Source organism: Acinonyx jubatus, chromosome C1 (assembly GCF_027475565.1).
Source record: "Acinonyx jubatus isolate Ajub_Pintada_27869175 chromosome C1, VMU_Ajub_asm_v1.0, whole genome shotgun sequence".
Taxonomy (NCBI): domain Eukaryota; kingdom Metazoa; phylum Chordata; class Mammalia; order Carnivora; family Felidae; genus Acinonyx; species Acinonyx jubatus.
In genome coordinates, this window is record NC_069381.1 from 15,005,090 (window position 1) to 15,028,088 (window position 22,999).

The 22,999-nt window shown below is 38.4% G+C and overlaps 1 protein-coding gene across 13 annotated transcripts in view; it reads right to left on the reverse strand.

Annotated features, from left to right (window-relative positions):
* Positions 1-22,999, reverse strand: part of HP1BP3 (heterochromatin protein 1 binding protein 3) — a 38,753-nt gene that overhangs the window by 5,487 nt on the left and 10,267 nt on the right. For 12 of the 13 annotated variants that reach the window (XM_053208330.1, XM_027060196.2, XM_027060197.2 and 9 more), the window contains 6 exons: positions 22,173-22,332; positions 19,027-19,170; positions 17,138-17,218; positions 15,718-15,872; positions 5,703-5,793; positions 550-709 (listed from right to left, as the gene is read on the reverse strand). In XM_053208330.1, the coding sequence (XP_053064305.1) occupies positions 550-709; positions 5,703-5,793; positions 15,718-15,872; positions 17,138-17,218; positions 19,027-19,170; positions 22,173-22,332 (791 nt within the window). Of the gene's footprint in view, positions 1-549; positions 803-5,702; positions 5,794-15,717; positions 15,873-17,137; positions 17,219-19,026; positions 19,171-22,172; positions 22,333-22,999 lie in introns of those variants that run through there. The other variant, XM_053208382.1, reaches the window with a different exon arrangement.

The window sequence follows — 22,999 nt, forward strand, 5'->3', positions numbered from 1 at the left end:
GCTTAACCGAATGAGCCACCCAGGCGCCCCCAAAATTACTTTTAATCAAAAGAATACAGCCTAGTGTGCATTTTGTTACTTATTTTCCATATTCCTTACCCTACACCACTATACCTATTCTCGTAGTTCACTGAGAAAATATACAGCCTCGTTAACCTGGATATGACAGTGCTAAGGCGAGGCTTTTAATCTCAAATCACCACCTGACAGGGTAAAGACACTTTCCTGAGAAAAGTATTCTTTGTTCTAGGGCTTAAGGCAACAAGAAACAACATAAGTAGCATTTTAAAACACCTGCTTGGCTTCAAGGGAAAATTACATGGTTTGGTAGACATTCAGAAAGGCAAAAAGATACTACACTTGAGAGGTATTCTGAACCAAGAGATTTATCTAAAATCTTTATAGTAAAGTAAAATCAAATCCTGATCTTCAGCAGACATTGTAAATTAAGGATAAGCCTTGCTTATTTGTTTTTTCCATGATCTCCAGAACTGTTTACAAGGCAATCCCCCCCGATCCCAGTTAAATGCACACAACTCTGAGCCTTACTTTGATAGTTAGAATTGGTCCCTGGGTGGTTCTCCAGGACATACTTCTTCAGAGCAGTGGTAGAGCAGGTCTTCGGCTCATTCATGGCAGCAATAGCAGACAAGATTGCATATTCCATCAGGCTTCCACCAAGCAGGGGTTTCTCCCCTGATTTCTTCAGCTGTTTTCCAAGGAGGAAGAGAAAAGCATCAAGACAACACTCTCCCAAAGCAGGTCAAGACAAGACTCCTCTGCACCAGGTGGGTCGGAGTTCCTGCATTAGCACAGATATGTTTTACAATAAATTGTCAGGTTAGGGACTTTCTCTTCCCGCTCATCAGGTATTTAATCTAACTGAGGAGTCCCAACCCTCCTATGGATATTTTCTCTTTCCATTAACCCCTCCATCCAACCTAACAGAGCAACAGCTACCCTTAACTCAAACAGAGTGACAGCTGTATCCCAATAAGCAGGTTAACTTGTTATGTCCCAAATAAATAAGACAGTTTTGAGAATACTTCCTTGTCTCAATCTGAAAAGTGGAGTAGTTAGAAAAATAATAAATAACTTTTTTAATCCTGTAAAGAAAATAGCAAAGGAAAAGTTTGATAATTGTTTAGGGTATCATACAACAGAAAATGACATAGCATATTCCAAGGACAAAAGGATGGGGAACAAAGATCAGCACCATTAAGCACAAAGAGTAAAAGGACAAACTCAGGTATGATCTACAACAGAGATTCTCAAAGAGTGGTCCACAAACCCACTGGGGATCCTGAGACTCTTTCAGAGGATCTGCAAGATCAAAACTATTTTCATAATAATGCTAAGACGTGATTTGCCTTCTTCACTGTGGTGACATCTGCACTGATGGTGGAAAAGTGATGGTGGGTAAAACTGCTGATACCTTACCATAAATCAAGGCGGAGACACAAAAATGTACCAGTAGTTGCTGTATTTACTGCTATGTGCTTGTTTAAAAAAAAAAAAAAAAAAGCCAATTTCACTTAAGAATGTCCTCAATGAAGTAGCAAAAGTTATCTTATTAAATCTCAATCCCAGTACATGTCTTTTTGTTATTTTATGGGATGAAATGGGAAGAACACATTAAGCATGTCAACTGCATGTGGAGATATGACGGTGGTCTCAAGGAAAAGCACCCCAGGGTCTGAGTTGTGAGCTGAACTAGCTTCATTTTTCATGGGATACTCCTTACTTGAAGGAACGACTAATAGATACACTATGGTTAATTATTATTTAGACTTGGGCATCTGGTAGACATTTTCTTGAAAATGTATTAAATGAGCCTCTCCCTTCAAGGAAAACAACTAACAGTATTTGTTGCCAAGCATAAAATGCAACTTTTTAAGAAAAAATTTAAATCATGGAACATTTGTATATACTACGGTGAGCTTAGTAATTTCTGAGTACTTAAATATTGTTCTGATAAGATCGGTGGGTACTATTACTTTTGTTACTGTTTGATGAAATGTGGTAACACTTTAATTATCTGCATGATTCAGTGAACCACTATCTTCCAAATGACCATGTTATAAAATTATGCAGTTAAAACATCTGCTCCAAGTTCAAAACAGACCCAAAGATTTAAGGCAAGAGTACAAGAGGTTCGCAGATATGGTTTTAGGTTCCACATGGCAACTAACCTTTAAGGAATTAGCACAAAATCAATTAATGTAATACACCGTATTAACAGAATAAAGGACAAAGATCACATGCTCATCTCGAGACACAGAAAAATCATTTTACAAACCCAAAAGCTGCTCATAATAAAATCTAACAAACTAGTAATAGGGGAGAAATCTTCTCAACCTGATAACAGGCATTTATAAATAACCCACAGCTAACTTAATGATCGAAGACTTGATGTTTCCCCTTTAATAAGGGGAATGAGACAAGGATGTCTGCTCTCAGCATTGTACTGGAGGTTCTCTATTCAGTATAATTAAGCAAGAAAAAAGCAAAGCAAAACAAAACAGCCAGATGAGAAAGGTAAACAAAATGGTCTTTATCTGCAAATGACATGACTCTATGTAGAAAATCGTAGGGAGTCCACAAAAATCCTAAGGAATCTACAAAAAAACTACTAGAACTAGTGAATGAGTTCAGCAATGTTGCCGGATATAAGATCAACAGACAAATCAACTGTATTTCTAAATGTCAGCAATGAACAATCTTGAAAATATTTCCATTCACCGTAACGTGGAAAAGAATAAAATACTTAGGAATAAACTTAAATGTAAGACCTATATACTGAAAACTACAAAATGCTGCTGAGAGAAGTTAAAGATCTAAATAAAGAGACAGTGTTCACGAACTAGCAAACTCAGTATTATAAAGACAATGATTCTTCCCATATTGATGTATAGGTTCAGTGCAATCTCTACCAAAATCCTAGCTGGGTTTTGTGTGTGTGTGTGTGAAAAATAACAAATGGATCCTAAAATTCATATGGAAATGCACAAGACTAAGAATAATTAAAATATTCTTTAAAAATTACATTTTTTGACATTTTCCAATTTGAAAACTTGCACAAAACTTTCAAAGCTACAGTCATCAAGACTATGATCCTGGCATAAGAATTCATACATAGATCAATGGAGAAAAACCAGGAGTCCAGAAATAAATCCTTAATATGTATGGTCATTTTTTTTTTTTTTTTTAAATAAAGATGCCAAGGCAATTCAGTGGGGAATAGATAATCTTCTAAATAAAAAGTGTTGGGGGGGCGCCTGGGTGGCTCAGTCGTTTGAGCGTCCAACTTCGGCTCAGGTCATGATCTCACAGCTCGTGGGTTCAAGACCCACGTTGGGCTCTGTACTGACAGCTCAGAGACTGGAGCCTGCTTCTGATTCTGGGTCTCCCTTTCTCTCTCTCTGCCCTCTCCTGCTCATGCTGTCTCTGTTTCTCAAAAATAAATAAACATTACAAAAAAAATTTTTTAAATAAATAAATAGATAGATAGATAGATAGATAGATAGTGTTGGGGCACATGGGTGGCTCAGTTGAACATCTTGACTTTGGCTCAGGTCATGATCTCACAGCTTTTGAGTTCGAGCCCCACATCAGGCTCTGTGCTGACAGCTCAGAGCCTGGAGCCTGCCTCCGATTCTGTGTCTCCCTCTCTCTCTCTGCCCCTCCCCCACTCACACTCTGTCTCTCTCAAAAAATAAGCGTTAAAAAAAAAATTTAAAAATAAATAAATAAATAAATAAATAAATAAATAAATAAATAAAAGTGTTATGAGGTGCCTGGATGGCTCAGTCAGTTAAGCATCCAACTCTGGCCTAGGTGTTGATCTCACTGTCCCCGAGTTCGAGCTCCACACTGGGCTCTGTGGTGACAGCTCAGAGCCTGGAGCCTGTTTCGGATTCTGTGTCTCCCTTTCTCTCTCTGCCTTTCCCCCACTTGTTCGTTCTCTGTCTCCCTCTCAAAAATAAACAAACATTTAAAAAATTTTAAATAAATAAATAAAAAGTGTTAGGACAACTGGGTATCTACGTGCAAGAACATGAATTTATAGCCCTACCTCATACCATAAACAAAACTCAAAATGGACAGAGCCTAAAAGTATTTAAAAACTCTTAAAAAGAATGTAGGAGTGAATCTTGTGATCCTAAGTTAGGCAATGATTTCTTGGATATAATACCAACAGCAGAAGCAATTTTAAAAAATGACATACTGGACTTCATCAAAATTAAATACCTTTGCACTTCAAAACATACCGTTAAGAAAGTGAAAGCACAGGCCACAGATGAGGAGAAAATATATGCAAATCATGTATCTAATGAGGAACTTGAATCTAGTTAATAACTTTTACATCTCAATAATAAGACAAATAGCCCAAATTTAAAAACAGGCAAAGAATTTAAATAGACATTTTACCAGAAAAGATAAACAAATGTCCATTAAGCACAAGGAAAGGTGGTCAGTATCAGCAATCATTAGGGAAATGCCAACCAAAACCATAACAAAACAGCACTCTACATCCACCAGTATGGCTAGAATTCTAAAAAAGACGGTAACAAGTGTTTGCAATGATGTGGAGACACCAGAACCCTTATACTTTGCTGGTGGGAATGTAAAACGATGCACACACTGTGGCAGTTTCTTACGACATAAATTGACCATAGTGTCCAGGAAGTCCATACTCCTAGTTACATATCCATGTGAAATAAAAACATGTATTTGCACAAAGATTCGGATGTAAAGGTTCATAGGCAGTATTAATCGTAAGAGTAAAAAGTGGAAATAACCCAAACGTTTATCAATTTGTGAGTAAACAGAATGTGTTAAATACAGACAATGGAATGCTATGTGGCAATAAAGAGGAATGAAAGCACTGATTCATGCTGCAACATGGATAAAACTCAAAGAAGATTATGCTAAGTGAAAGAAACCAAACCAAGAAAGCGATAGATTGTATGACTCCATCTACATGAAATGTGTAGAAAAGGGAAATCTATGTAAAGAGAAAGTCGATTAGTAGGTTGGCTGCAGGGGAGAATGGGGAGAGACTGCAAACGGGCACAAGAGATCTTTCTGGGTGATGAAATGTTCTAAAACTGAATTGTAGTGATGGTTGTACAACTCTGTAAATCTACTAAAAATCACTGAATTATAAATTGTAACTTAAAATGAGTGTATTTTATGGCATACAAATCATACTTCAATAAAGCTACTTTAAAAAATCACCATTTGTTGAGTTTTGGTACAGTATCAAAGAATAATACCCACAACTATTTGAAAATTATCTTAAAATACTCCATACTTTTCTGTGTGTGAGGTGAATTTTCCTCAAAGGTGTAACACAAAATATGTTGAAATATCTGTTAAGACAGATACCAGCTGTCTTCTCTTAAGCAAGACGTTAAAGATTTGCAAATTTTTAATGAATAGTACCTCTCTTCTCATGAAGTTTTCCAAAAATATAGTTATTGTTCCACAAAAAAATGTTATTTATGCTGACGTAAAATGTTTTCTTAAAAAAATGAATGAATATTTAAAATTTTTCTCAGTTTTAATCTCTAATATGGTACAACCCACATAAAAACAACCTCCTGGGGTCCTCAAAGAATTTTTAGAGTATAAGTTGGTCCTGAAACCCAAACTTTTGAGAGTCATTTCTCTACAACCAAGCCTTCTTGGCCTCTAACCTGGAATGTCCCAGAAGCACCTTTGCCAGTTATTTGTTCTAACTGGCCTCTCTCTACTGCTCTCTGCAGAGCATTCTTCAACAGCTGAGGCCTGCAGAGAAAACAAACAAACAAACAAAATAGCGATAAACATCAATGAAGAAAGATATGAAGAAACAGATCCAGGGTTTTCCCCTGAACTTAAGTTCTGATTCCTATTAGCTGTAGTAGTAGTTTGTTAAAATGGACAAAATAAATAAAATACTGGCACCCTTAACAAGTGGCATTCTTTTTACTTTAAGCAAAGCAGTTAAGTCATTACCCGGAGACACAAACCATGTCCCATACAGAACCAATTTCCAAACTTCTAGGGCACTCCAAACACCTTCCATTTATTCTACCACAACAGCAACCAAACTGTGTAATCAAACAAAGCATGAGTATGTTTAAAGTCCCACCTAACTCAAGAATTCTCACAGGCAAAATTTCTAGATACTGTATTTTAAAAAGTATGTAACACATTAACAGAAAACAACATTTTTTTACAAACTCTGAAGTTAGCCTAATAGAATTCCCTGGGAAAGAAAAAAGGTTGTTCTTAACATAATGTCTCTGTCTTAAGAGGGTTACAGTTTAAGACAAAACACAAACCAACAATACTAGGTCATCAAAACCAAATGGCAAGAAAGAAGAAACAGAGGGGTGCCTGGCAGCTCAGATGGTGTACTGTGTAACTCCTGATCTTGGGGCTGTGAGTTCGAGCCCCATGGCGAGGTGGAGATTACTTAAAAATAAAATCTCGTTTCAGCTGACTCTTGTTTCAGCTCAGGTCATGATCTCACAGTTCATGGGTTTGAACCCCACATCAGGCTCTGCGCTGACAGTTCTGGGCCTGCTTGAGATTCTCTCTCCCTCGCTCTTTGCCTCTACCCCACTTGTTCTCTCTCTCTCAAAATAAATCAACTTAAAAAAAAAATTCTAAAAAAACCAAAAAACATAAGAACAAGTGCAAGACTGTCCTGTCAAGGTGTAGTCTCAGAGGTGGGAGCGGGGGGAATCTTAGGTGCAGGCACAAACCAATCAAATTGACTTTGGGCTTAAAAGGGGCTGTGGTAGGGAAGAAGACAATCAAATGGAAAGCTATGCATTCAGGCCAACAACAGGACATCTGAAGAAAGGGTGGATCATAATCTACAAGCCTGGTGTGTTCTGTCATCATTCTCAAGAATTACTAGAAGAGCACCCAGTAAGAATCTGAGGTGAGTGGCTTGAAACTGGTTAGTTACTGCGTTGACGAATAAAGATCGGCAGGGCAGCCGGTCGAGAGGCAGAATTACAAGGGCCAAACTATCATTTGAGGTGCTTCACGCTGATATTTTTCTTTGGAGAAGAAATTTAAAATTTTTATCTAACCACTAAGCATTACAGGTTGAGCCGACACTAGTTTTTCATGACATCATCTGTATGCTTAGGGAGGAATAATAGAGGGGATGCCATGATCTAATAGGATGCTAAAGAGTGGGAACTAGCCTATCAAATCTTGCACATCCCTGATACTCCAAATGAAGACACTCCCAACTAAAGAAAACTCACAATGAAAATATTTCTAAGCCAGTATATTCCATTTAGGAGGAATATGATTTATGCCACAACCCCAAACACACACATACCACACTTCAAGTCCCTCATCCCACAAACATTTCCTGAGTATTTATTACAGTTATACAGGGATAAACACATAGATCTGGTCACTAAACTCAAGGAATTCAAGAGATGATGAATATATAATAATCATTGTAAAGAATGAGAAGGATCAGGGTTGAAGTACACATATAGAGCTTTGGGAACATAACTGAGGGAATGACTTAATTGTCAAACACGTTTTCCATTAGTTCCTCTATAAGGCAGACTGCTTAAAGACTGATCTCCAATGGGGGAATCACAAAGTAAGACACTGACACCCCAGTGAGAAGAACTGCCTTAACCGAGGTTCAGATGCTCCAAGAATGCAGCGATCAGTTAAACTGGTTCCCTTCCTAACATTTCTGTTTTCTCAGCAATCTTTATGCCAACATATACTTTGTCTGGACTTGTAGAAGTCACAGAATTCTGTCACTCATTCCTCTATCTTCTAGTAAAACCATACTTACCAGCTGCTTCAAAACTTCTGAGACTGGCCCATTCTTTTACCACTGCCATAACCTTAGTACAAGCCACCATGCCCTCCCTTCTGGGCACTGTGCTTTCTGTCTTCATAATGCATACCACAACTAGGTCAATACACCTACGGAAGCCACCTTTACGGTGTTAATCAACTGATCAGGTGTCAGGACCTAAAGCCTCAACCCAGCTTCAAAGCCTTCCATGACGTGATCCTACTCCTTGTTAGTCTAGATGCAGTCAGACCCGGTCTCCTTTTAGTTCCCAAAAAAGAATGCTAACTCCTGTCTCTGAAATTTTCTCATGAAGCTCTTAAAGAATGCCACTCTACTGGGGTGCCTGGGTGGCTCAGTCAGTTAAGCATACGACTCTGGCTCAGATCATGATTCCACGGTTTGTGGGTTCAAGCCCCACATCAGGCTTTGTGCTGACAGCTCAGAGCCTGGAGCCTGGTTCAGATTCTGCATCTCCCTCTCTCTCTGCCCCTCTCCCACTTGTGCTCTGTCTCTCTCAAAAAATAAACACTGAAAAAAAATTGTAAGAATGTCACTCTACCATCCATCTAAATTCTACACTCTTCTATACCTAATCATGCCCCATCTCTTTAACTTACTGTTAACTCCCAGGCATAGCTCCCTGTTCTGAAAAATTTAGTCTATGTCACACCATTTTGCACTCACTATAGTGCTAAGTGCTATTCAAAATATTTCGTATGTGTGGAATAAACCAGATAATACAACAAACCCAAGAAATAGGTACTATTATTCCCCATACTTTACAAATGGAGAAAAGCTGAGTGACACAGAAAAGTCATTTTTCCAAAGTCACACAGTTAGGTAGGGGAAGAACCAGTACAAATTTGGGCAGTCTGATTCCAGATTCTACATTCTTATTCACTATGCTATGCCTGCACTTTCCAATATAAGACAGCCCAGAACAGTGGAAAAAGCAAGTATCATATTGAAAAACAAAACGGGGGGGCATCTGGGTGGCTCAGACGGTTGGGCACCTGACTTCAACTCAGGTCATGATCTTGCAGTTCATTAGTTCAAGCCCCACCATCGGGCTCTCCACTCTCAGCACAGAGCCCGCTTCAGATGCTCCATCTCCTTCTCTCTCTGCCTCTCCCAAGCACACATGCTCTCTCTCTCTCTCTCTCAAAAAAAAATAAATAAATAAAATAAAATAAAATAAAAATTTATTAAAAAAAATGAAGTTCTGATTTTACCAGTGAGCAGCCAGGTAGCCCTAAGATTTTTATCAGCAAAATTGAGGTAGGAATATATATTTTTAAGTCTATTTTGAGAAATATGGAAAACAATGTACAAAAGGGTTTTATAAAGCCCTATACAAATTCAAGGAACTTTTTATTATTATAACATGTTCTCTTTTTTAAGTTTATCTATTTTAAGCGAGAGAGGGGGAGAACACGAGCAGGAGAGGAGCAGAGAGAAAGGGAGGGAGAAAGAATCTCAAGCAGGCTCTGCACTGTCAGTGTGGAGCCCAACGTGGGGCTCAAACTCAAGAAATGTGAGTTTATGACCTAAGCCAAAATTGAGTCGGATACTTAGCCAACCAAGCCATCCAGGTGTCCCAACAGGTTTTGTTTTTAATTAATCAGACCAGTTTAGTTTGAAGCAGAAAATCATGGGTAATTGTTGATGGCCATGTTACTCAACCATGGAGAAAGGTGGTCTGCATTGAGACATATATAAATGAAAGCCATGTGCAGAGAGAATCAGAAGTAAGGGATGAAGAACAAAAAAGCAACTGATAGCAACAAGGATTCTGAGTTGCAAGCATCTAAATGAGAGCGTTCCATCAGTCTGTTAGAAATGCATAAATGGAATTAAGAAGATCACAAGATGCCTGAAATTGCTCAGAGTTGAAAATGTTTAAGAATCTAAGGGGTCACCAAAGAAATTAAAGAGTTCAGAGATAAGTATAGGGCATACAATTGAATTTGGGCTATGTTCTTATATTGGTGTGGGAAGAGGAAAAAAAAAGAGTATAAAGAAGTTACATCACACACAATGATTTCTAATGCCATGTGACAGAACTACCCTTGAAAGTTTCTGAAGGTATCTTAGAGTGAACTCAAAGTCTCTATGTAAATCCAACATATCCAGTTTTTAATTCAGATTTGCAAAAAATCATTGTTATCAAATACAGAAGAAACTTGCATGTTATATAAAAAACACTGGGATGCCTGAGTAGCTCAGTCAGTTAAGCATCTGACTCTTGATCTCTGCTCAGGTCACGACTTCAATGTTCATAAAATCGAACCCTGCGTCATCAGGCTGACTGCACAGAGTTTGCTTGGGATACTCTCTCTCCCTCTCTCTCTGCCCCTCCCCCACTCGTACTCGCTCTCTCTCTCTCAAAATAAATAAATAAAAATTTTTAAAAATACCGTTGGGGCACCTGGGTGGCTCAGTCAGTTGACTATCCAACTCCTGGATCATAATCTCACAGTTTGTGGGATGGAGACCTGCGTCAGGCTCCACACTGGGCATGAAGCCTGCTTAAGAGTCTCTCTTCCTCTCCCTCTGTCCCTCCACTGCTTGCACATGTGTGCACATAGTCTCTCAAAAAAAAGTCTTTGAAATTAGAATCCTATTTAGCATGGTGTAATGCTCATACCATGAGAATTATATTGGAACAGAGACTAATATTAGCATTAGTTGAGCACTTATTATGTGCCAGGCACTGTTATAAGTGCTTAACATGTACTAGGAGACGTACGCCTGGTAACAACCTTACTAATACACTGTTTACCAGTTAGGAAACTGGGACACAGAGAGGGAAATTACTCAAGGATACAGAGCTAGAAAGTGAAAGAATCAGGATTTAAACCCAAGGGGTCTGGTTTCAAAGTCTGTGCTTTTTACCACAAGCTCTACAGCCGCTAGTATACAGGAGCAGAAACATGTGCCTCATCTCACACACTCTGGGACGAACACTCTTTGTGGAGTGGCCAGGTGAAATGCCCACAGGCATTCAATGGCTCATTCAACTAATATTTATGGACCATCTACTGTGTGCTAGGGCGTGGAGGAAACGGAAGTGAACAATATAGGTAAAACTCCTGGCCAGGGTGTCTGGGTGGCTCAGTTGGTTAAGTGTCCGACTTCGGTTCAGTTCATGATCTCGTGGTTCATGAGTTTGAGCCCCACGTTGGGGTCTGTGCTAACAGGTAGGAGCCTGGAGCCTGGCTCGGATTCTGTGTCTCCCCCTCTCTCTGCTCGCCCCTTGCTCATGCTGTCTCTCTCTCAAAAAGAAATAAACATTAAAAAAAAAACTTTTTTTAAATCCTGGTCTTCAAGATTCTGACATTTTATGGGGTAGACAGGTAGTTTTAAACAACCGGGCAGGGGCACCTGGATGGCTCAGCTGGTTAATCATGTGACTCTGGATTTCAGCTCAGGTCATGATTTCACAGTTCATGAATTTGAGCTCCACATCAGGCTTTGCACTGACAGTGTGGAGCCTGCTTGGGATTCTCTCTCTCTCAAAAATAAACAAACTTGGGGCGCTTGGGTGGCTCAGTTGGTTGGGCGTCTATCTTCGGCCCAGGTCATGATCTCACATAGTTCGTGAGTTGGAGCCCCGCGTCCGGCTCTGTGCCGACAGCTTGGAGCCTGGAGCCTGCTTCGGATTCTGTGTCTCCCTCTCTCTCTCTGTGCCCCTCCCCAACTCATGCCTGCACTCTCTGTCAAAAATAAATAAACTTAAAGTAAATAAATAAATAAACTTAAAAAAAAAAAAAAAAAAAAGAAAGAAAAAAGGCCAGGCAGATGCAGTATGTGTTAGAATGTGATGAGTGCTATGGAGAAAAGTAAGACAGAGAAATAGAATTCTGAATGCTGGGAGAGGAGGGAAAGGTTGCAAATGGAATTTAGGTGGTTCCATCAACCAAATGCAGTGTACAAGCCAGGTACGGACACTAACTGGAACAAACCAACTATAAGAAGTCATTTTGGTGGTGCCTGGGTGGTTCCGTTGGTTGAACATCCAACTCTTGGTTTTGGCTCAGGTCATTCATGATCTCACAGTTTGTGGGATGGAGCCCCTCATTGGGCTCTGCGATGACAGCATGGGGCCTGCTCAGGATTCTCTCTCTCCCTCTCTCTCTCTGCCCCTCCCCCACTCCCTCTCTCTCAAAAATAAACTAACTTTAACAAGTCACTTTGGAGACAACTGGGGACATGTGACCATGGCCTATGTATTGGATAATGCTTAGGATTTTGTCGGAAATGTTAGTACGATGGTTTGTTCTCTTTACATTTATGTGTATGTTTGAAAGTTTCCAAAATAAAACAATTACAAAAAAGGAAGGCAGTCAAGGCAGGGTCAAGGCACTCTAACGAGGACATCAGAGTGAAAACCTGAGAGGAGTGAAGGCGTGAGCAAAGTAGATTATGGGGAAAACCATCCAGGCAAAGGGAACAGCAAGCATACAGACTCTGAGGCCAGCTAAGTGAGGGAAAAGTAGTAGGAGATTAGGTCAAAGACACAGTGGAAGCGTAATGTCACATACCATTTTAGAGACACTGGCTCTATCTGTAAGGAGGCTGGGAAGCCACAGGAAGGTTTGAGTAGCAAGGCGATACGATCTAACTTACATTTTTACAAGTTTCACCCTCACTGCTAGGTTAAGAGCAGACTGAAGGAGAGGGAGCATGAGAGGAGTTAGGAAGTCATTGCTCTAAAACAACTGAGAGATGATGGTGGCTTGGAAGAGTAGTAACAGTGGAGGCAATGAGAAGAGGTTTGTTTATGGATATATCCTAATACCAAATCCAAAGTAACTGCTTACAGATTAGATGGAGGTGTGGGATAAATAGAACAGACCAGCACATCAGGTGAGCTTGAGCCCTACTTCGGGTGAGCCTGAGCCCTGCTTTAGGTGAGCCCCGCTTCTCTCTCTCCCTCTCTGCCCCTTGGTCACTTGTGTACCCCACCCACCCCCCTCTCAAAAACTAAAATTAAAATTAAGTATGGCCAAATTATCATGTTAATTGTATGTATGACAGGACTCCCTGACAGTCAGTGGTAGAGAAAATCAATAGTTTTAGAGAAGTAAATGGAGAAAGAAAAAAAAAAAAAGTTACTGTTAACAAGGTCACAGGAAAAGGTCTCTAGGTTCGTTATCACCTATGAGTTGATAACCCATCTATTATCAGGAAAATATTGTTTCAACGTAAGATCAGAAATGTTCATAAAGATTAGACATGTAACGAAGTTACACTGCTATCAACAACTTGTCTGGTGGGAGTACAGTAGAAAGGCAAGGAAAGAAAAAGCTGGGAGAAGATAATGGTCTCCAGTCACCAGAGAGAGAAGAGAGACACAAGTGAAATGTGTATTTAAATGCATTTCTAGCTCATGGTTGTATATGTGGGTCACACTCAGGGCAGAAAAAGCATACAAAAACCAGGACATTAATTTCAAACTTTGTGCTTCTATGATTCCCTTTTCTTTTGCACTATTTCACTGACTCTCCTTGGGCACTCTGAAGACCACTAAGTGCTTTTCTGAAAATGTGGCTTCTGGGCTAAAGCCTCAGCAATTCTAACTGCTTGCCTCAGTAATGCAAGTAAATATTGTTACTGAACAATATCAAGACAATATGCATTCGATATAAAAATCATCTGTAGAAATCACTGGATTAAAGACAATTTTCCAAAAGTCATCCATCATAACAAATATCTCACATAAACACACTCAAAACACAAACTCTGTGAATTACAAATTTAAACAAATTAATGTATCTGCACAAATGTCTCAATGATCAGTGTAGATATTTTTATGTGGCAACTTTTTAGAACTGAATTACTACCAAAATTCTGCCAGAATTTTACATTAAATGTTTAAATTAGGATATTATATTATTTTTCTCTAGAGGTTTACAGAAACCTGAATTCTCTTATGTTTCAAACTCTAAATTAAAAAAATAGAGTTTAATGTGGGGGCACCTGAGTGGCTCACTCAGTTAAGCATCCGACTTCCAGCTCAAGTCATGGTCCCACAGTTCATGGGTTCAAGTCCTGCATGGGCTCCGTGCTGACAGTGCAGAGCCTGCTTGGGATCCTCTCTCCCTCTCTGCCCTGCCTACCCCCAACTTGCACTTTCTAGCTCAAAAAACAAAAACTTAAAAGAAATGCCTATCAATCACCTCACACCCATTAAGGATGGCTAAAAACAAAACAAACAAAAAACGGGCACCTAGGTAGCTCAGTCAATTAAGTGTCAGACTCTTGGTTTCAGCTCAGGTCATGATCTCCCAGTTTTGTGAGTTTGAGCCCCGCATTGGGCTTTGCGCAGGGATTCTCTCCCTTCTTGGGATTCTCTCTCTCTCCCTATCTACCCCTTCGCCACTAGCTCTGTCTCTCAAAATAAATAAGTAAAAAACTTAAACGAACAAACACACACAGGTTGGCGACGATATGGAGAAATTAGAAATTCTGTATACTGTCGGTAGGAAAGTAAAATGATATGGTCACTGTGGAAAACAGTATGGCAGTTCCTCAAAAAAACTAAAAACTAGAATCATCATTTCATCTAGCAGTTTTACTTCTGGGTATATACCCCCAAAGAACTGAAGGCAGGGTTTCAAAGAAGTATTAGTACATCAGTGTTCACAGCAGCATTATTCACAAGAGCCAAAATGTGAAACCCCAAGCGTTCATTAACAGAAGGATGAATAAACAAAATGAAGTACATACAGCAAAAGAGTACTATTCAGCCTAAAAGAGGAAGGAAATTCTAACATGCAACAATAAGGATAAACTTTGAGGACACTGTGCTAAATGAAATAAGCCAGTCACAAAAAGATAAAGACTGCATGACTCCACTTACATGAGGTACTTACAGCCAAAATCATACAGACAGAAAGCAGAAAGGTGGTGGCCAAGGGGGAAAGGGATTTCCTATTTAATGGGTACAGAGCTGCAATTTTATAAGATGAAGAGTTCTGGAAATACATGGTGCTCATGGTAGCACATCATGAATGTATTTTATATCACTGAACTGTACACTTAAAAATGGTTAAGATGGTAAATTTTGTTTATCTGTATTTTAACACGATTTAAAAAAAAAACATTAAAATTAAAAAAATAATGAGAGCTAGGGCGCCTGGGTGACCCAGTTCATTAAGCATCTGACTTCAGTTCAGGTCACGATCTTGTGGTTCATGGGATTGGGCTCTGTGCTGATAGCTTGGAGCCTGATTTGGATTCTGTGTCTTCCTCTCTCTCTGCCCCTGCCCTACTCATGCTTTGTCTCTCTCAAAAATAAACATTAAAAAAAATTTTTTTTTTTTTAACAATGAAAGCTGAGAGGACATTGAGTTTAATGCTGAATGTTTTAACAGCTGACGTGGTGAAAGAATTATTCTACCAAGGTCTTGTAAGAGTTAACATGTAGGTGTTGTGTTTTTGTTTTTGTTTTCAGAAAGAAACTACAATGGAGATATGAAAAAGAAAATATAACAAGACAAAAAATAAAGCCCAAGGGCATCTGGGTGGCTCAGCTAGTTAAGCATCCATCTGACTCTTGATTTTGGCTCAGGGCATCATCTCACAGTTCATGGAGTATGAACCCCTTGTCAGGCTCTGTGCTGACAGGGTGGAGTCTGCTTGGGATTCTCTCTCTCTGCCTCTCCCCGGGCCATGCTCTCTCTCCCTCTCAAACCAAATAAACTTTAAAAAATAAAATAAAATACAACTAAATAAAATGCACAAAAAAAGGTTTTATCCTTAGCTCAGCTAAATGTTATCCTTTTTGAATATTTACTTTCACCTTTCTCATGAAAAAGAGGCTAAGGGAATAACACAGACATCTGTGCTTTCAAGTACAGGCCAACAGCTCATACCTGATGTCCACTCTAAGTTTAGGGTAATACTGAGACACATATTTCCTGATGAGACTGTAGGAAGCTTCTTTAGGTTCACAAAGGCGAGTAAAGGCCAACGGGAGGATATCCTCCAATTTTACTTGTGGTTCTGGATCCACTGCGGAGCTTCTATTCTGAAATATATTACCAAAAATTATCATCATTAAAGAATATAGAATTTTCTGTTCAAATGCTTCTGTATTCAACTCAAGGGCTTTCCTAAATTGATTGATAATTTAACTTGTGCTAAACTATCACTTTTTTCCACATTCAAACAAATATACTACGGGGCACGATGGCACTTGTGTGGCAACTCTTTTGAGTTATGAAATTCAGATTGAGAGTTAAAAATATGTATAAAAATGAGGGGCACCTGGGTAGCTCAGTCAGTTGCGTGTCCAACTTTGGCTCAGGTCATGATCTCACAGTCGGGGGGTTCAAGCCCCGTGTAGGGCTCTGCACTGACAGCTCAGGGCCTGGAGCCTGCTTCAGATTCTGTGTCTCCCTCTCTCTCTGTCCCTCCCCCACTCACACTCTCTCTCTGGCTCTTGAAAATAAATAAATGTTAAAAAAAAAAAAAGTATAAAAATGAAAAGGAATGGTAGACTTTATTTAAAAGTCTTAGTTTATTCCTACCCTTCAATAACAAAGAATAAAGACCATGCAGCACCAAAAAGCACTGCACAAAAGTTCATTTCAAAAGTGTTTCAAAGTTGTAGAAAAAATGTACAAAAACTTTCAGAGTTGCAAAAACACAGCTGTAGAGGAACAGTCACGATTTCAGTTACTGACATGGGGAAAATACTGAATGTTTCACTTTATTATTAACATTTTATAATTATTATTTATTATTTATTTATATATTTTTATATTAGTTATATTTAGTAGTATTTCACTTTATTATGGAAAGTATTATACTTTCCACAAATGAAATTATGTGTCTTAAGAAGTGTTAACATTTACAAAAAAAAAAAAAAAAAGAAAAAGAAAAAGAAAAAGAAAAGAAAAAAAAAGAAAAAGAAAAACTGGCTCTGAATATAGTTTTGGGGTCTAATATTGGGTAAAGATGTACTCATATATGTCCCTTTTCGTTTATAACAGATTGGTTTCACTAAAAGAAGTATAATTCATAGAGTTGCCAATAATTCAACATATGGCAGTTAAGTGCATGGGCTCGGTGGGGGGGGGGGGGTGGGGAGGGGTGGGGGGACGACTGCTTGGATTTACACTGTTTTCTACTCACCAGCTGGGCGATAATGAGCAAATTACTTACAACCTCTTCAGGCCTTAATAGTAAGGCTACACTTTGCATAGTGCCTGGCACACAGTGAACACTCAATAAATGTCATTTTAGGAGATGTAGTTTTAGAGTGCTCAAACTGTGGTTTAGACTTCTTACCTTTCTGTTTCTGGATTTCTGAGGTGTTTTTCTTGATTTTTGGACCACAATAAAACTCCCAGAAGCACCTTTTCCTTTTACCTATGGTAAATTAATTTTAGTTGCGATAACCAATATTTTTATTTTAAATTATCCTGGTATTAATATTTATAACTTTATATGAGACTAAGCAAAGTACAGGGCATGACGATACAAGAACTAGTGTAAAATGTTGTTCAACTCTTCAGAGAAAAAAGAACAATGGATTAATCAAAAGACTTGGGACTGAATCCCATTTATGGTACCATCTAGCCATTCAATATTGGACAACCCCATGAAGCCTCTGAGCTTTTGTTCCCTCGTCTACACACCTGGGGAAGAATGCTATTGTGACACCAGGTTAACAGTATATATAAGCTATCCACCCCGCATGAAAGAAGGTATAATCTCTTGGGGAAAATGAGAAAATCTCTATCTTGAAAGGAAGACTGCTCCCTGGCAAAAGTTTACGGACCGCTGATCTCAAACTATAGTGCTTCCCAGACCACCCATGAGCCATTATTACTGCACCTGTGACAGTTATCTAACTCACAGCCACTGCATATGATGGTATGTGTAAGTCTTACCACGTGTTTCCACAGTTTACAAAGCACTTTCACAGAACTTTAAAGCTGATTCACACTAACCAGAGTCCTCCACACCTTAGCTTTATTTATGCTATCTTGAACATAGCAATCAAGCTGAAATACTTTCAGCCTGTAAAGTGTTGTTTAAGCATCAAAATGAGGTTCAGCCTATGAGGCAAGAATAGGTCATAAACTATATTTCGTAAAGAAAAACACGAAGCCAGCTCATCAATTATGCTGAATACACTATGATTGAGGACAGATCTTTGGCTCTAATTACACTGGTTAGATAATACCTTTCAGTCAGAGACCATTACAAAGGCCATAAAAACATCAGTTATACACCATTTTGAGAAAACTATAACGTAAGCTCCACGGCAGAAATCTGCTTTACTCACTGATGGGCCCCCAAGCACCTGGCACACAGGAACAATTTGTATTTGTGGAGTGAAGTACTTGTTGGAAGTTCCTAAGCAGAATTTAAATGCCTGAATGGCACAGAATTCTGTGTTCATCAGATTGTGCAGAAAGGTATGGAAGAAAGGCAACGGGACTCTCAGAATGCAGTGAACTAGGTCCTTTGAACTATTTTTGCCACTACCATGGCATTGTGGTAATTACTTCATCCCTCTGAACCTTTGAAGAAAATTTAGGTAAGATACACTCCATTCCAACTTAAAATTTTTATGTTTCTAAGCAATGTTTTGATGTGCTAGGCAAAATAACGTAGATTTATGCCCGAAATCAATACTGGTTTTAGTACTAGTCTCAATTTACTCAGGCTTCTCTAATGCTCCTAACAAGCTTCAATAATTTTAGACACTGTTAAGATGAACCTATTTACAAATTTATAATGGTAACAAGTCTAGTCATAAGGTAGACTTTAAAACTAACAAATGCAAGACGAGAGCAATTCTTTTTTGCTGCTGCAATAAAAGAATTCCTTAACCCCACCTCTCATCTTCAGTACATGATCTCAAGCACAAGGGGCCCCCAAAGAAAATCCAATTAGAAGTACAAGCAGCACTAGAAAACAATTATGCTATCATATTGCTTCTGCTCTCCAGAACAGTTAACTTATCAAAGGTAACTGGCACCAGTGATCTGAAACCTAGTCTCAAATAATAAAACTAGGCCATGCTTAAACATTTCATCATCATGTTAATTTATATTTTTACAAAAAAAAAAAAAAAAAAAAAAAAAAAGACAAAAAGCCTAAATGTTATTATGGACTTACAGCTATTACATGTTGAAATGATCTTATCCTCAACAATTGTTTAATACCTGTTTGATGACACCTCTATTTAATTCTCTTTTTAGTGCTTGTTTAAGGAGGTAGCCCCTTCTCTCCAGCTCCAGAGAAGGGTACTTATGGATAATGTATTTCCGAATAGCAACCACTGATGCACCACTCTTCTGGAAGCATGCCTAGAAAACAGATTTACCGAAACACGCATATTACTTTACACTAGCTGTTTTCATTAGACAGAGAATCTGACACATGTTTTCAAAATAAACTATTTTGGAGATGAACTTGATAATGAATGATAAAAATGGCACGGAAGAATGAGTAGTATTTCAGGTAACTTCAGTTCATCATGGCTGTGGAGAAATACAGAATTACAATATTTTTGCAACAATTTTACTTTAGTTCAAACCAGGCAAAGAGAAGACACAACATGTGAAGAACAACATTCTGTGTGTCAAGGAAGAACCTCTTTCTATTTTAATTCTATTTTGTATTTAGAAGACAGATCTTTAGCATTAAAATGAAAAAAAAAATAGAACATTTCTATTAATTGCAGGATTACAGATCTGGCTCATTTTATGGAATGAGCTTTAGCACACCAGGACCAATGTTTCTCTCTAGGCTTTATGCAAATGTCAGCAGAGAAGATAAACAAAGATAATCTGAATAAATGGCATAAAACTGGTTTTATAAATGGCAAAATCTTAAGGAGAGTTTTGGGTAACAATGAGGACATTCAATTGCAATTTAAAATGCTCTCTTTCACTTCCATCCAATTTAACTATATTCTATTTGATTAATGCCCAAGGAAGACTCAAGTAGGTCATTAAGTCAGGAAGGTGGCAAATTTTTTTCAAGTGCTTTACATTTTGAAGCATACATAAGCAGCATCTGTTATTTACCTAATGGGCTAGTTCACCAATTCTGTGTTGTCTTTCTCTATAAACTGAATGGAGAACTTACTCATTCTCATTGGATAAAACACTTGGTTGAATTTTATTTTATATACTTTGACAATAAAGAAAAAAATTCACAGGCAGATGGAGCAGAAAAGACTACAGAACATAGAACAAGTTGGGTTAATATGGTTCACCTATTTCAAGTAAATGTTTCTGACCTATCAAAACCACTGATGTTTACTCCTGATCTTAAAATACAAAGAAAATCAAACGGAAAAGAACCCTCTAATGCTAAAACAATTCCATGGTCCACCAAACTGACAATGAGATGGAAGCAGACATCAGGACTCCTGTTTGATTCACAAAATGGTTCTGGTAGTCTGAAATCATGATTTGTTACACTGCATGGAACACACACCCACCCACCCCTCATTTGTACAAATATGCACAATCAGATTCAAACTATTCTTTAGACCTAATTTATACTGTTCTAATTTTTTTGTTTCACTATTTAAAATTTTGGTCCTTCTCCAACCTCACTGTGACCCTGCTTCTCTAAACTTAGGCTGAGTGGTCATGAAGTGAAAACCTTGATGAAAAGCTATACAAAGAAATGAGATCTCACCATAGTCAAGCTATCTAGACCAAGAAAGTTTCAAGGAGTTGAGAGCACTCTTAAAAGAATACAGGGAGGAAAAAAAAAAAAAAGAATGCAGGGAGAGGTCTAAAGACAAACTCTTTTCCAGTTTATATGTCAGTGCTGTCTTCTCAAATTCTGAGAATGACCACTAGGCTGCCCCTTCCTATGTATACCATCCTTGATTAAATTGGTTTTTATCCCCCTTTCCCCAACTCTGACTCAGATCCTAGCAACAAGGTCCCTAAAATGAGGGTGTCTTTGGCTCCTATCTTAGCTTCTCTTATCATCTCATCATGTGAATTAACATGGCAAAAGTAACCAGAAAAACTTACACAAAAAAGGCAAGGTCAGATTAGAAGATAACCTTAAAAATCAAGGGGCCTGCGTGGCTCAGTAGGTTGAGCGTTGATTTTGGCTCAGGTCATGGTCTCACGGTTTGTGGGATCAAGCCACGCGATGGGCTCTGCGCTGAGAGTATGGACACTGCTTGGGATTTTCCCTCTCCCACCCTCTCTGCCCCTCCCCCACTTGTATGCGCGAGCGTGCACAAGTTGGGGAGGGGCAGAGAGGAAAGACAGAATCCCAAGCAGGGATGCGGGGCTCCAACTCCTAAACCGTGAGATCATGACTTGAGCCAAAGTCAAGAGTCAAGATGTTTAACTGCACGACCTAGGTGTCCTAAAATAAACAGACCCCCCCCCCCCAAAAAAGATGCTCTTAAAAATTAAAATTAAGAAACCTACATGAGGACCCTTAAGCTAATAGAAGTCAATGGATTATAGAAAAGTCATAAAGGAGGAGAATTTTTGGTGATGAAACAAAGTAGTAAGGTTTCTAAGAAGGTTTCTTATAGCTCAGGTAGGAAAGCTAACCACTACCAGTATTAGACAGTCAAATTTGAAAAATGAACCTAAAGACAGTAAATCTTTTTTGGGGCGCCTGGGTGGCTCAGTCAGTTAAACGTCCAACTTCGGCTCAGGTCATGATCTCATGGTTTGTGAGTTTGAGCCCCATGTCAGGTTCTGTGCTGATAGCTAGGAGCCTGGAGCTTGCTTAGGATTTGGTGTCTCCCTCTCTCTCTGGCCCTCCCCTGCTTGCACTCTCTCTGTCAAAAATAAATAAACGTTTAAAAAAAAAATTTTTTTTAAGATAGTGTATCTTTTTAAGATAAAATCCTCTATGCTATTCCGTTACTCTCAGTCACAATCAGACTTTCATAAAGGCAAAGATGACCGTGTTTTATTCTCTGTTATATCCCTAGCAGGATTATCTGACACAGAGAAGTTTTAGTTAGTCCTTAAATGTTTGTTGAATAAATTAACAGGTTCAGCCTTCAAAGAAATACTATACTTAACCATTAAAATGAGTGTAAAAAAAAAAAAAATCTAAAAATAAAAATACTTGCTATAGTAAATTTGAATTTAAAAAATTAACAGTGCTCACCAAATGTGATTTTCTTAAAAAACAAAAAAACAAAAACAAAAACAAAAAAACACATGAACTTCACAATGGCTTTCTTCTACTTCAGTATTTTTTAGGAAACAGCAAGATTTCTGATGTCTGGACAGGAATATGCCATTTTCAAATAACCAAAAGACAAACAGAATAAATCTAAGATGAACTGCTTGTAATAAAAACTTGCCTTAATGGCCTCAGTTAGGATTGCATCCATCTTGGGACGTGGGGAGGAAGCCATCGGTGTTTGTTTCTGGGCCCTGGCTAGCTGGCTGGCAGAAAGGGTAGCCCAGGAAGGTATTGTTTTTTTCACTTTCTTCTCCTTTTCTTTAGACTGATCTTTCTCACTTTAAAACAAAGAATTGTTATTATGCAAGGTAAACTCTCCAGAAAGAGGTATAAAGTCAGAAAGAAGAATAGACAAGAGAGGGATAAAAATTAATGTTTTAATTTACTTCCACACTAAAGTGATAAAATAAGCAAAGTTTGACAAAATAAAACCTTTTTTAAAAATTGGATACTGTAAATGAACCAAAAAGGTGTTTTCTCTTAGGTACAGGGGAGAGAAGTCATATAAATTAGCACTGGTATGAAGGACCAGCACATGAAAGAAATGAGAATTTTAAAATGTATTCTAATAACTACAACAGGTGTAATTTAGCACAGTGAAAAGAACTCAAGCTCTGAAGTCAGAAGACCTGGGTTTGAGTTTTTGCTCTAACATTTCCTAGCTGTAAGACTTTAGCCAACTGACCTGAATCTCAGCTTCCTCAGCTGTAAAATAGTAATATAAAACATTTTATAAGGTTGTTGCAAGAATTATGAGATTATGTTCATAAAAACAATTTTGTGAGCCATAAAGCATTATACAAATGTATTCTAAATAATCATAACAGTACCCCATGCAACTAAAATATAGGGTAGCTGCTAAAAATTCCACAGAACTTAAACCTATAAAGCTGGGATAAAGGATTCCTTGAGGATTACACCTAGAAGGTATAGTTATTACTGAGT